Below are 13,564 nucleotides of genomic sequence, written 5' to 3'. Positions count from 1 at the left end.
AAAATATATATATATATAAAAAAGGTAATAATTTTCTTTTGGCTGAATCGTCAACACAATGATGAGAATGATGCAGTGTCAAAGGTGGTGAAACATGAGAGGGACAGCAACAGCTGTGTGGTGAGACCACAAACCATTAACTACACTTCAGCAATGGATATCAACTTCTTAAGGAAAATAAAAAAAAAGAAAAAAAAAAAAGAGGAGAAATCTATCAAATCTGATTTTAAGACTGCAAATAAGAGCGTATATATCCTATACTGTACTCTGATGTACTACTCTACTTGAAGAAAGGGAGGGCCAATAGTGTCAGAGTTCAGTCTTTACTTTTTGGGATTTCTCGGCAGCCCCATTATCAAGAGCAGCCATCAGCACAAAGATAAAAGATCCTAATGGAGCTGGCCCTGGTGGAGATGAAAGGTGCAGAGATGGCACACTGTTATGAATCTCTAATGCAGCCCATGTTTCTAAGGTAATGACTGACTCTCAGGCCCCTTTCACAGGCTTCCCCGCTCAGGGCCCCGGCGATAAAGGTCTCCTTTTCCTTGTCACTAAGTGGTAAGGCAGTAACCCCGTAGGCCGTGTTCTCATTGGTTCTGGAAATCATCCCGAGAAGGTGCACAAAGTTTGGAAAAAAAAACAGAATATCTGCGTCTACTCTGATTTAGTCAATGGATTGACAAAATTAACTCAAAACAGTGGCAAGGTTGAAAATAATACTCCTTGTCATCACTGAATTTGTCTTGCGGCCCTATGCTACTCCTCAAATGAACACTAGTCACTGTGAGAGCGATGAGAAGTGGCAGATGGCATCATTTTGGTGAAGCTCCTGTATGTTCAAAATGAACATCTCGCTTTCTTTGTATTACACAGAAGACAGTGAATCTTTTTCATGCTTTCAGATGCTGAAGTATGCTTGTTTTACAGTAGGTGAAGACTACGCACAACATATTTTTTGGGGTCAGGATGAGCAGAAGGCTAATGTAAGAGCAATTCCTTGTCAAGCTTTTCAGAGTAATTGAACTGACACTCATGAGGACCAATGTTCTTTTGAATGCATTAGTTGGCAGATATTCAGGCTTTTGTCCCTTAAACTTTGCCAGCGAAAAAATGATGTCTTATGAACAACGGGGAGAGGTGAAAATACATAGTGAGAGAAAGAGCGAGTCTTCTCTCCAGTCCCTTTCACAGAACCTAATGGATTGTGAGCACTTAATGCATTAATCAATCAATATCTCTCACTGTACATCAACAAGGCGACCAAGTTATGAATGACCTTTGTAACAAAAAAGGGACACTTTAATGCACACAAGATTGCTCCTAGGTTAGTAACTTGGGCCCATTTTTATTACGCATGATTACACCTTCACAAGGCACAGGGCCATTAACAGTGCACTAAATATACTGAGGATGGTTGTTATACAATTTGCACATGGATTTGCTGGAGGTGAAAGACTATAACCTAGGTCGGACCACACAGAGGCCTCATTTATTCATCCGCTGCCTGCTGTTCATTATAACATATTCTTTGAAACACTTGAATGTAGAAATATTTAATAGGGCTTTACATTCACTTTCTACATGAAACCGAAGCTGAAGAAGCATTTTTGCCTCTTGTAGATTATAATCCACTATAAGAAGCAGGCTCAGTCACCAAGCAACATAAGAACTGCTCGAAGAAGAAATCATTAAAGGTAAGTGCTCCTCTCTGCAGCATGGTTCAAGCATTAATTTAAAGATGGTCCCTAACTTAAGATAAAAGAATGTGGAAAAAAAGAGGGATCTTTTAAGTGCCGCGGCATACTCCAATGGATGCCCAATGAACGTAATTTTCAGTGTCACTCCACTGTCAAGCCTATTCAATAATCAGAGTCAGTCAGATTTGCAGCTGTTTTGTATCAACAATAAAAATAACTTAAAACACAATTGCTCCCCTGTGAACTCAATCAATTTGAATAATTTCTCACGAAGTTATTGGATACTTTAAAACTGATAACAAAGAAAATAAAAATATAAAGGTTCTCTTCTCGGGGCAAAAGTGAGGTACAGACAAAGCAGAAAAAGGCTCCTTTGCTTCTCTATCTTTATCTTTTTAATAGTGTGGATAAGAAAGCAGGACGGGGAGGATTGAGGATGGTGATGGTGGGATAATACACAACAGGAAGAGAGCGAAGTTGAGGCAATCATGATGGGGGGCATGTTTCTGAGTCCCTTCCTGAGCACTGGTGGAGCGTGGAAGTGAAGCTTGGAGGCAGAGTGGAACGGACAGGAGCTGACTGCAGAGAGCCAGAGAAAAGAAGAGCCCAGAACAAGAGCACAAACTAATGCCATTGTGGTCAATGCACATTGGCTCCTGCAAAGTGACTGCAGAGGGCCCTTAAACAAAGAAGGTATTGCCATTCGCTCTCCCCCACCCAATTAGATTCTTTTGGACAGTTTAACATGACAAAAACACAGCCCATTTTTCCTAATTCTGGCTGCCATGCTGGCCCCTGTGCCACCTTAAATCGAGTAAGCCTCACAGTGCTGGCCTGTCTGTTAGACTGACAACGACTTGTGACATGGATTTAAACACATCCACTGTGTTCTCCGTTCTATGTCTCACACACAAATATGTGCCCTATCTAGCTTTCCCAAGTGCTTGAAATATTTACCATATACATGAGAGAACTCATTTCCAGACCCCCCCCCCCCCCCATCATCAAGAACTTCCAACGGTAATAGTATTCAGTTTTTTTACGGCTTTTTTCCTTCTTTCTTTCTTTTTTTTTTTTTTAAGGAACAGGTTTTCAACCAGATTTAATGTCACCCTACAACCAAAAGGTGATGCTCCACCAAGAGATTGTTCATTGCAGATTAGAGTAAATGGAGTAAATGACGTCCCTGTGAGACAGTGACAGTACACGAGCTGATGACCCTGCACCAGAGTGCCTCCAAGTAAACTAAAAAACAATAAACAGTGCAAATACAGTACAGTGTTTGCACTGCAAATTGTATTGTATTGTAATTTTATTGAAGGTAACAGTGCATTTCATTTGGTCGCCTGTCAATGCCGACACAGGAAACACCAGATGATACGTCAGAGAGGGAGGAAGGAAGTCTGCGAACGTGACTGAACGTAATGTGAATAAAACTTTCATAAACTACTCCTCACGTCAGTTACACTCCCTTTGGCAATGGTGGCTGTTTAACAATGAAACAACCCCATTCTCCCACGGGACTTCACAACCTGATCAAACTCCATCTTTACTAATAACAGATGCCATACCATTATTGATCTGTATATTCATAAATCCATCCAACTCCATCAACGCCTAAATCAGGCTACAGCATAACTAGAGGTGGTTCATGTTTAAAAAGGTTCAGGAATTATAATTAGGGAACAAATTTATGTTCCATGAAATTAATACATAACTGCCTAACATTTTATATTTCTCTCCTCACATACATGGGTAAGAATTTTACTTACTGCTTATAAGATCAATGATTCATCAACAACCAATAATTACCACAAGCAGCTAACAGCACAGTATTTCTGGACAAACACCAATAAACTCCTTTCAGACTGGAAATTTGAGTGTGCATATAGCATTACAATATCACAATTTAAAAGAAAAAACTAAACCATCTGCCTCCTGAGTGGAAAATCTTTTTATAGCAGCACTTGGTCTAACAGTGCAAAAAAAAAAAAAAAAAAGGACCCGAAAAAAAGCTATGTCCTTCCCTCTTGACTGTGCAGTGCAGCTGAATTGCCTCAATATGCTCTCCTGTATGCTTACTGAGCAAGTAGCATGAAAATTGACCTTTGCTTGCTTTCTAAACAGTGGATTATTCACCTTAATGCTTCGAATTGGTCAGGGTTGTTTTTTCTGCTGTTTCCAACTTGCCTTCTTTTTCTTATAACTACATACAGTATGTTTACAAAATGTGTTTTATAGGACAATAAATCTTTAAAGCAGGCAAGTTAAAAGTATAAAACTCTAAAGGTATAAAATCCTTGAAAAGTGCAACAGGATTTAGAAATCATCATAAAATGACTAAACATGCAGTAAAACAGTTACCCACTGCTCACTATGTAGGCAAACAGGTACTTGTTTTGCCCTGACTGCGAGCGAAGGGCTGTTTTTTCTGTGCATGCTTTGTTTTTACTGTAAGTAAAAAAGAAAAAGCTGGGTGAAGTCTGTCAAGCAGGGACACACGTGCAAACTTTTACTTCCTGACGATCCATGTCTGTGTCACAGGATGCACGTCTTGCCAAACACAGGCAGTCCTACAGGGAGTAAGTAATTAAAGAATTTTGCTAGAACATAAAAATATCCTGTCGGTATTTGAAAGGGATTGATTATGATCCAAACCTCAGACTACTACTTCTACTACTGCTAACGAAAAAGAATATTTGTTTGGTAATTGGTTGAAATCATATTGTTGCACTAAAACTCTTTTTCCCTCTCCATGGGTGTAGTGGAACTTTATCTCTTCAGTGTGCGTTTACGATGTAAATGCCTGGCTCCTCATTCGTTTGCCCTGACTTAACTACCATCCATCACTATGCTCGTCCAACCTCCCTTGCTTCACACAGACAGTGGGATGAACATATCCACAGCCAACGATTAAAACAGCAGCGACAGAGCAGCGTTTCCAGCCAGACAAAGAGACGGGCCATCAGTTGGACCATGAGGGACACCATAAATCTGTCAAACAGCAAGAATATCCAAGATTGTCACGAATCAAATACTATTTTGCTTCAGACTGTCACTGTGCAGACGATCACATCTGGTTAACCACTGACACCGCTTAGCACAAAGACTGGAAACAAGGAGAAGCAGCTAGCCTGGCTCTATCAGGCAAAATGTGCTCAAAATCCAGACTTCGTCTCTATAGTATCACTGCTGGTCAGTCAGTAGCCACCAAGAGACACTGTACTGTATGTGCTCTGCTCATCAATCACAGTGTTCTTCACAACACAAAAGATCACCACTGTCCTGCTGTGCATCAGGTTTACGGGATAATTCTCTGGAAGTAGACGAACACAGGCCCCCGACCTGTAGGTGCTCTGCAATCAATGGCAGCGTACTGTGGTCCACACTACTGGTATCACACTCGAAGTGGTGTGAGAATTTCTGTCTGCCGCTGATACCCAGCTGCAAGGGGGCACGCGGGGGACAATATTTGTGGACGCAAGACGAATCCAGAATAATTCCCATCTGTGGAAAGTTCCCCTCTAATGTCACACACTCCCTTCACCAGCATACAGTACAGCCTCCCTCCCACTCATACCATCCTTTGGTGTTTTTCACCAAACTCATCCATTTCTCTTCATCCACCCTCCTCTCACCCTCCTCAGGTGGTGTGTAGTGTACTGTCAAGCACAGCGTGAATCAATGACTGGTGCTCACGCCCACAGGTAAAGGTCAGAAAGGTTCACTATTGAATTATTTCTGCACTTCTCTCATTGCTGCCATCTGCCTGGCTGCTTTTAGTTGATGTGGTTGAGGCACTGGAGGGGACTCTTTTTGCTAATGCACTCAAAACATGGACACGTGTGTGTGTTTCGTGTGTATCCTGTATGTGTCTGTATGTTTTTCTTTGTCTGTGAGGATGTTTTCATCAAATGAAACTAACATAGCATGGATTTCCACATTAAAGCAACATGCACACATTTCTACTTACACACACACACCTACACTTCCTGACACTCTGTTCACTACTCAAGCCTATCTATCAGAGAGCGGATAATGAATCAAAACATCTGTGCTTTCAGCCAGTCTTTGTTTCATCTGCCTTTATTCTAATGGAGCCTTCGGAGTGTGAGGGCAACATGCTGCTGGATAGGGCATCCTTCACTCTCTGGTTTTGTTTTGCTGTCAGCGAGGCCGATCGTCTCTGCTGGACCCAGGGTGAACTCATCCATAGCACAGATCATGCCCTTTGATCCACCAGCTCCCTCTGGGGGGCACAAACAGCCTTATTAAAAATGGCTAAATAAAACTTTCCTAGCCTCGACTCGATAGTTCCCAAACTTTACCCCTGCTTCTTCTCTGATGCTGCCTATGGTCAAATTGAGCTGCCTAATTCTGACAGCGAGCAGCGCTGCTCACCCAATACCAAAACACAGTAACAAATGAAGCAATCTAAGTGTTTAACAATTTATTGGTTCTAGTTCCAAGACTACCTGGCATACACTTGCACTACAATCAATACCATAGATGAGACCATGCTGGATGTAAGATGATAATGTGCGCCTTAGGGGGGGAAGTTCAAGTAAAGAGTGTGCAGAAAACTTATGAAAAAGCAAAATATTACAACTGCTACATATTACCAGTGAAGAAAAGCCAAATGAGAGAAAAATGTATCTGCCTTGGTAGTCCATTTTGCCAACATGTACATGTTAGGCATTCCCTGACAAAGACAATCAACCAAAGTGGGCTTGATAATAAAGGACGGATGCAGCTGGCTCTTTGTAATTGCAATCACATTAAAGGAGTCAGTGGAGTCATGTAAGTAACAGCCACTCACTTATGCTTGACACATGTATCTCTGACTGCACTGGAAATGTTTTTGACATGAAAACTAAACTATACATTAGTCCTGCATGCTGTCAGACATATTTGATATAAGCCAGTCTCGAAAGTGCAGAAGCTATCTTCAGCCCCTCTGTCTTAAATTGACTTGTTTCTCCTTCATCTCATGCACCTGTATGGCAGCGACATGACTGCTGCTATAATTAAACCCATCACAACCATTATATCTTTGTCACCTAATCTATTCTCTCCTCCACTGTCTGTGTCTGTCTGTGGCCACAGACATGCCGCCCTCAGCCCCGATTGACAGCCCCTGTGGAGGCTGTGGTCACTCCGTGTGAGTGACATGAGGGGCAGCAGGGCTACTGCATTACCTCCTCCCCCTCCCCCCGAGCTCCTCCTGATCCAGCACGTCACACCACCGATCGCCACCTCTGCTCCAATATCCAGCAGCAAAGCCTCTAGGACTTAAAATAGAACTCATTAACACGTTTAGTAAGTACAAATGAGATGACTGTCTCCTGATGGACTGTCTATCTTTTGGATCAGCTTTCAAGGAGAGTGTCTAGTAATGACAGGAGAGAGGGAAACCAATATTATAATGTGCTGCCAGTCTCCTCTGAAAATGGGCTTGATGACAGGCAGAGCCTCTCGCACCCACACACGGCCTGATTCTCAGTGCGGACACCTATGTGTGTGCTCATTTATGGGTATGCAAGTTTGCAAAATAAAACCTGCCGCATATTTACACCCACATGACATAACTGACAGTGAAATTACACACAGGGCACGCAGCATGAGCAAATCTCCCCAAATACTGCACTACAAAAGGTTCTGTTGCTTTTGTTGTTTTAGCACGACTCAACATGGTCTCATTGAATTTATCACTTTTCTTATTGTCTCTTTTGTCCCATATATAAACACTCATCTGTGACATTTATGCTGCCTCCGTTCTCCTCTAAACCAGATCTATTGGACAGGCTGGCACGCCAGGACCTAGACTTTACCCAACTTCCAGCCTGGGGGCAAAGCTAGCCAGTATTTATAGAACGAGGCTTCAGTCAGGAGAGGTAGCAAAAATCTGGACACAAGACATTTTTATTCACAGCCTATCCCAGAATAGAGTGGTGGCTTTCTGGTCAATTTGCTATTACAGGATGAGCCAGCAGAGGAATTCATACTGAGTAAGTCCATAAAGCAGGCGGCACAGGCAAAGAAAAGACTTGCTTGTGTTCGTTAGAGCAGCAGGGTCATATGAATGCTGATACACAAGTGGAAAATCTATAAAGCCATCATTTTGGCTTTTTAATAAACGTCTAGTCTTTTGTAATATTTTCAAAATGAAAAGTAATGTATTTATGAATTTCCTGGCACATTCTGCGGACAGCAAACAATTTCCTATGCTGCCTTGATGCCCTTCGGACAGGGATTAGAAGGCAGGCGACTGACGGAGGCCTGACTGAGCTGTGGGCCCTCTGGGGCCCTACTCATCCAGGCCTGCACAGTCCTCATCCTCATATCCACTCTGCATCACCAGGGCAATAACCGCCTTTATTAAAAGCGCATTGCAGCAGTGTCTGTCTATACAACTTACTTTCAGATTGGCCATAATGTGGCATGTAGAAAGGGTCTGGTGGTTAGGGGCTACAATATCCTGTTTCTGGAAAGGTTTACTTTGCATTTTAACAAGCATGAATAAAGGAGGACATTCCAGAAATGGCTACCGTCTGTTTTGTTCTTGCCTGTGGGGAGTAAAAGCTCAGACTATGGCCCTTGCATGCCATCAGAGCGTGGCCTGGCTCACCTCTGATTCTACCTGGCTTTAACAGCTTTAGCTTAGCCACTGGACATGCAGATAGCTTGAGTGTGATAGCCGCGGAGGGTACAGCTCTGTGAAAATGTTGCAATAAAGTGGTTGGAAGCAGAGTGTGAGACAAAAAGATGCGGGCATGGTTAAATATAATGCATATTAGACGTTTGGTGTAGTAATTTTGGCAGACTGGATGTTGACACATCCTGTCTGCCATCACTGAATCTGAGTGTGAGCTGCAAGGTGTTGTGCAAATCCTAAAATATGAGTGACTTTTCTATATTTGCTTTATTAGTGCCTTTTTCCATGTCACAGCCCATTTTCCAGCTTTTTCAGTGCGTCTCAAGAATTATGCATGAGGCAGAGAGGGAGAGGGAGGCATGTGGGGAGGGAAGAGAAATGCCTCTGTTGTCAGGACAGGCCTCACTATTAGGTGTGTGACCCTGAAAGCGCACCCCTTTTAGCGAAACAAGCAATGGATCTCATATTGGATACCACTATTATGCAGTAATTTGTATGCATCCCTTCGTCTCATTTCCATTTAATAATGCACACAGCTTCCCTGCCCAGTTTCTCAAACTGGTCATTAAAAGTAACGCTGATCTTAACTGGAGGCTTAAGTTCCACTTACAAGCTCTCATGGTGTGGTGCATGAAACAACTGCAGAGTCAAAGTAAGACAACCCCCTCCCCAAGTCAGTCTTCGCCCTTGAATACCCAGGCCTCTGTGTCTACACAGACGGGAGACAATGACTTGTGGCTGCCCAGGCAGCCCCAGCCTTCTCCTTCCCAGCCTCCTAGACTCACAGACAGGGATTTCCTCCTGCGATGAGAGCCAAGCCGTCACAGCCCAGCGATCAAGGGCCTGCCATCTGTGACTGAGGCAGATTTACAGCAGGAGCTAATCCACACTGTCAGCCACGTTTGTTCTCCATCTCTGCCTCCTCCATACACATACATATAAATACACACACACACACACACGCACACACACACACAAACATATGCCACCACTGAAAAATACTAATATTTTACCCTTATAAAATGTTCTCTCCTGCATCTCCCTCTTTCTCTCTCACACACAACAAAGAAAATAATTCTTGCAGAAGGGCATCCACCCCTTCAGTGCAATTTAACTTTGCCCTTTTAAAGGCATGATCTCATTCTGTTCTACGCTCAAAAAATAACTTTAGTCGATTAAATGTTAAGAAATGAGAAACCTCAATGTGTCATTGAGTTATATGCCCTGGTGAACATCATTCATAGGAAATAGGGTCATCATACGCTCAAGTGTCACACTAGCTCTCACACGCAAGCTCCCCAAACTCATTTCCCCCTCGTCTTTTGCATCCATTCTTCCCCATTTTCTCTTATTCTCCATATATTGGTCTCCCTCATACATTACACCCTGACGCTTCACGTTGTCAGCAGTCACCATTAACCCCTACAGTTGACACACGACACTAGGTTTTACCTTTTCTCCATAACCACTAAACCTAAAATATATTTTGTCTTCATGCTGTCAAACCAACTGAGTGAATGCTTTAGGGGACTTTAAGCATGTTCCTCCCGCCTCCTCTGTCACATACATGTCTCTTGTTTCTATTTTTTGTGTCCACCTGCCACCTGGTAATGAGCTGCTATCCTTATAACTAGAGGTTAGCTCTGGTGCAGACAGTGCATTGGTTCAAGTCAGTGCTGAGTTTTAGTCGGTGATCTCTGCACACAGGGCAGCTGTGTGGGGCTGGGGTCCCTCTGAGGCCCTCTTTGTTTCTCAGATAAAGGGTTAAAGAAGACAAATGGAGGCGGGGCCACAGAGCAACATGCCTAAGCAGCACATTTTCAGTACCAGCAAGAATTAAAACAATGCAAGCCTTTTATCCCTGTGTTAGTCTAATTGGAAAGAAATCTCATTTCTGCTGCCCTAGCTCTCCTCTGACATCCAGACCAGAGGAGACATGTGGCACCGAATCCCTACGGTCTGTGTTTGCTATCCTCATAGGGAGCATTAATATGCAAAGTAAAATGTAAACACGCCAGACAACGCATGAACTAGCCTTCATTTCACTGCTGACTGTTAAGGCATCAGCAGACAGATCATGACTCAGTCATTACTCTGTAAAATGTTGTCATGTGTTGTGAGCTTTTAAAGAAAAAACAGGCTTCATATGTTTTGGGAAAAATCCCAGGCAGGCTACAAGCCCAGCACCAAAAGCCAGCAGAGAACCACTCGCAGGATCACAGAAAACAGCAGCAGGCGGGGGAATTACTGTCTAGGTGACCCAGAAATCCAGGGGCAACTTTGTTTTAACAAGCCAGCGAACGTTCCACCACTTTAGCAACTATGCCTAAACCACAAAAAGGAGCCCTGTGCCACAGAAGAGCTAGTGAAGAGGAAATTAAATATTACACTGGGAGGAAAGGGTTCAGCCCTAGTGGAGGGGTGGGGCTATGAGGTGGACCAGCGCAGCTGATGACGCCGGAACAAGGCATTTGGGGTGTGACATGGCTGATGAGAGGTGTTGAATCAGCAGTTTTAGAGTTAATGATTACAGACGGAGATTTCTGGTCATTATTGAGGTACGGTCATTTCTTTTTTATGGAGGTAATGTTGGATTGAAAACAATGACTAAGATCTGAGTAATAATGGTCATAGAACTGATCTTGTGTTTGTATGGAGCAGCTCATTGTGAAGGAGAAGAATGAATTTACTCCATGAAGGCTTAGAATTAGTATAAAAAAAAAAACTTTAAAGACATTAAATGTAAAGTGCATTGACAAATTAACTTAAAATTCAATTCATTTGACATTTTGTTAGAAACTAGCAGTCTGTTCAAGTAATTTGAGGCCTGCTGCAGAGTAAGTGCTGTTTGTGTGTGTGTGTGTGTGTGCGCGCGTGTATATGTAATGACACTGCCTGCACACATTCACCACTGCAGGGGCCCATTAGCTAACCAAAAGCTCAGATGCCTTAGTCTGGCACAAACACGGGCATCTAGTACATCAAGTGTTAAAAGAGAGCAAAAAGATTGATAAACACAACATCTGGTAAAAAAAAAAAAAAAAAAAAAAAAAAAGAAGAAGAAGAAAAAAAAACATGCAGCATACCAACTCCTCCTGTCTGAACACAAAAAGTAAATTCCCATCCCCCAACCCTTTTAACCTAAATGGCCCTTCCTCTTGCCTTTGCATGTTCGCCTGTCCACTGTACTGTAGTCATTAACATATTTGGAGTGCAGTGAGCAGAAAGCTTAATTGTCCCTAATTGCTCAGCTAAATATGTTCTCTAATGATTTGCTTCAGATCTGTGACTGCCTTTTGCGCAATTTCCCGGCCGCTGGCTTCATTATCCCTGCCTCCTTGGAACAAAGCGTCTTCACAGGCTGGCCTTTTTTCCCCTGCATAACACAGACAGCGAAGCGAGTATGTGTGCGAGGGAAGTAATGGCTCCCTCTTGGAGGGACACACAATAGAGCCCCTTTGTCAGGGCACAGGAGTTAAAGTGATTGGAAAACCAAATCTCTGCTGAGAAAGAGTGTTAATTGACCACAGCTCACTCTTCCTAATCAGTCCATAATAAATGAGCAGTCGAGGCACGTTTCAGTCATGCTACTGTTGTTGTAGCTGTGTCTGTTTTTTGGTGTTCTTGTTGTTGTTGCAGCTGCTGCTGTTGGTGGGCTCCTCCCTCTCTGGCCTTAAAGCTCTGTCTCAATATGTCTTCAATGGCTGAAAAGGACAGCTCCCATTAACAGGGACCTCTGCTTTTAAGCTTTGCAGGGAATATTTTGTGTGAATGATATGGTCCTAAAATCATATCAATATCAAATGTACGTTTGAATAATAATAAAGTTACATTGTTGGAATCACATTAAGAGACATAACTCCCAGTCATGTTGTTTTTAATCCCATCTCTGAAATGGAACCACACTCCTCTTATTTAGTTAGAATTTCACTCAGCTCTGTCAATGTAAAAAATAATCCTGTTCATCCTATATAAAAATAGTAATGTACGTTCAAGTTGAATTCTTATCTACTTCAGTTATGGTTGTACCACCTCAATCAACTTTTCAAAAATGAAATGAATTAGATGTTATGCATTAATGTTGACACCAATTCTACGGGGAGGTAAAAGTGCCAGAGTGACAAATTGTGAGTGCAAATTCTGACGACTCAGGCATAGAAAGTGTCTCAATGAGCGGATGAATGTGTGTTTTTGCGTACAAGAAACGGGATGACATAGGTAGAGAGTTCAAGAGAGTAAAACAAAGACAGACACATGTAAAGAGACACTAAAACACGGCCCCAGGGGCAGGTTCTGACCTGTATCTGAAGAAGGGCATTTGCGAATGGTGAAGATGGAGCTGAGGTCCTCCTCTTCCTCCGGCAGACCCTTCTGCAAGCGCTGAAGCTTCCTGAGGCTTTCACTGCGCTGGTGCTTCATAGAGCGCACATGCTGGATCAGGTTGAGCTTGGCCTTGGTCGAGTAGTTACACAGCACACAATGGTAGTAGCAGGCATCACCCTCCACCGCGTTTTCGTGCTGCTGCAGGTGCTGTGGGAGGAGATGGAGAGAGAGAGAGAGAGAGAGAGAGAGAGAGAGAGAGAGAGAGAGAGAGAGAGAGGGAAAGAGAGAGAAAGAGGTTATTGTAGATGGCAGATAGCTGGCTAGGCACCACCGACTCACTTTCGCTCAAACAGTTGGCAAATGAACAAATCAATTCCCAATCACAGCCCTGTTGTTTAACATCCAGACCTCTTCCACTTCAGGACAACTGTTTGGACTGCGCACTTTGTCTGTGTGAGTGTCTGTATCAGTGGGCTAACAGGACAGGAGAGGCCTGGGAGGCACGCAAATCTCAGGGGCCCAAGGGCGGGCAGGAATCGCATCAGCCACCCTTCAGAAGCCGTGGGTCTACAGCCTCACAGACGGAAGGGAGCATTGATCCCCTTCACTCAACAGAAGCCTCCCGTCTCTGAAAAGGAAACTCCAAACATCTGCTTGTTTCACGCATGGGATACTAAATATTGATCATGGTGTGTTAAATCCTCGCTCTCTCATAGAGAAAGAGAGGCAAAGTCAGCTGGTGGTGAGGCAGGAGGGGGACTTAGTACATTCTGAGAAAAACTGGAACATTCCACAACAGGAGGACCAACCTTCAGAGGACAGGAAATCAGCACTGGTATTGACTTGTCAACCCCAGAACTTCCTCCAAGACTCAACAGCAGTCCAGCCT

At 43.2% G+C, this 13,564-nt stretch overlaps 1 protein-coding gene across 4 annotated transcripts in view; it reads right to left on the bottom strand.

The window, feature by feature from the left end:
- zfhx3b (zinc finger homeobox 3b) overlaps positions 1-13,564 on the bottom strand; it is a 239,815-nt gene that overhangs the window by 49,912 nt on the left and 176,339 nt on the right. For all 4 annotated transcript variants that reach the window (XM_076728208.1, XM_076728217.1, XM_076728198.1 and 1 more), the window contains one exon: positions 12,651-12,882. In XM_076728208.1, the coding sequence (XP_076584323.1) occupies positions 12,651-12,882 (232 nt within the window). The remainder of the gene's footprint in view (positions 1-12,650; positions 12,883-13,564) is intronic.

Source organism: Chaetodon auriga, chromosome 1 (genome assembly GCF_051107435.1).
Source record: "Chaetodon auriga isolate fChaAug3 chromosome 1, fChaAug3.hap1, whole genome shotgun sequence".
Classification (NCBI taxonomy): domain Eukaryota; kingdom Metazoa; phylum Chordata; class Actinopteri; order Chaetodontiformes; family Chaetodontidae; genus Chaetodon; species Chaetodon auriga.
The sequence above is the reverse complement of the archived record's forward strand: the minus strand, read 5'-3'. Positions and strand labels throughout refer to the sequence as shown.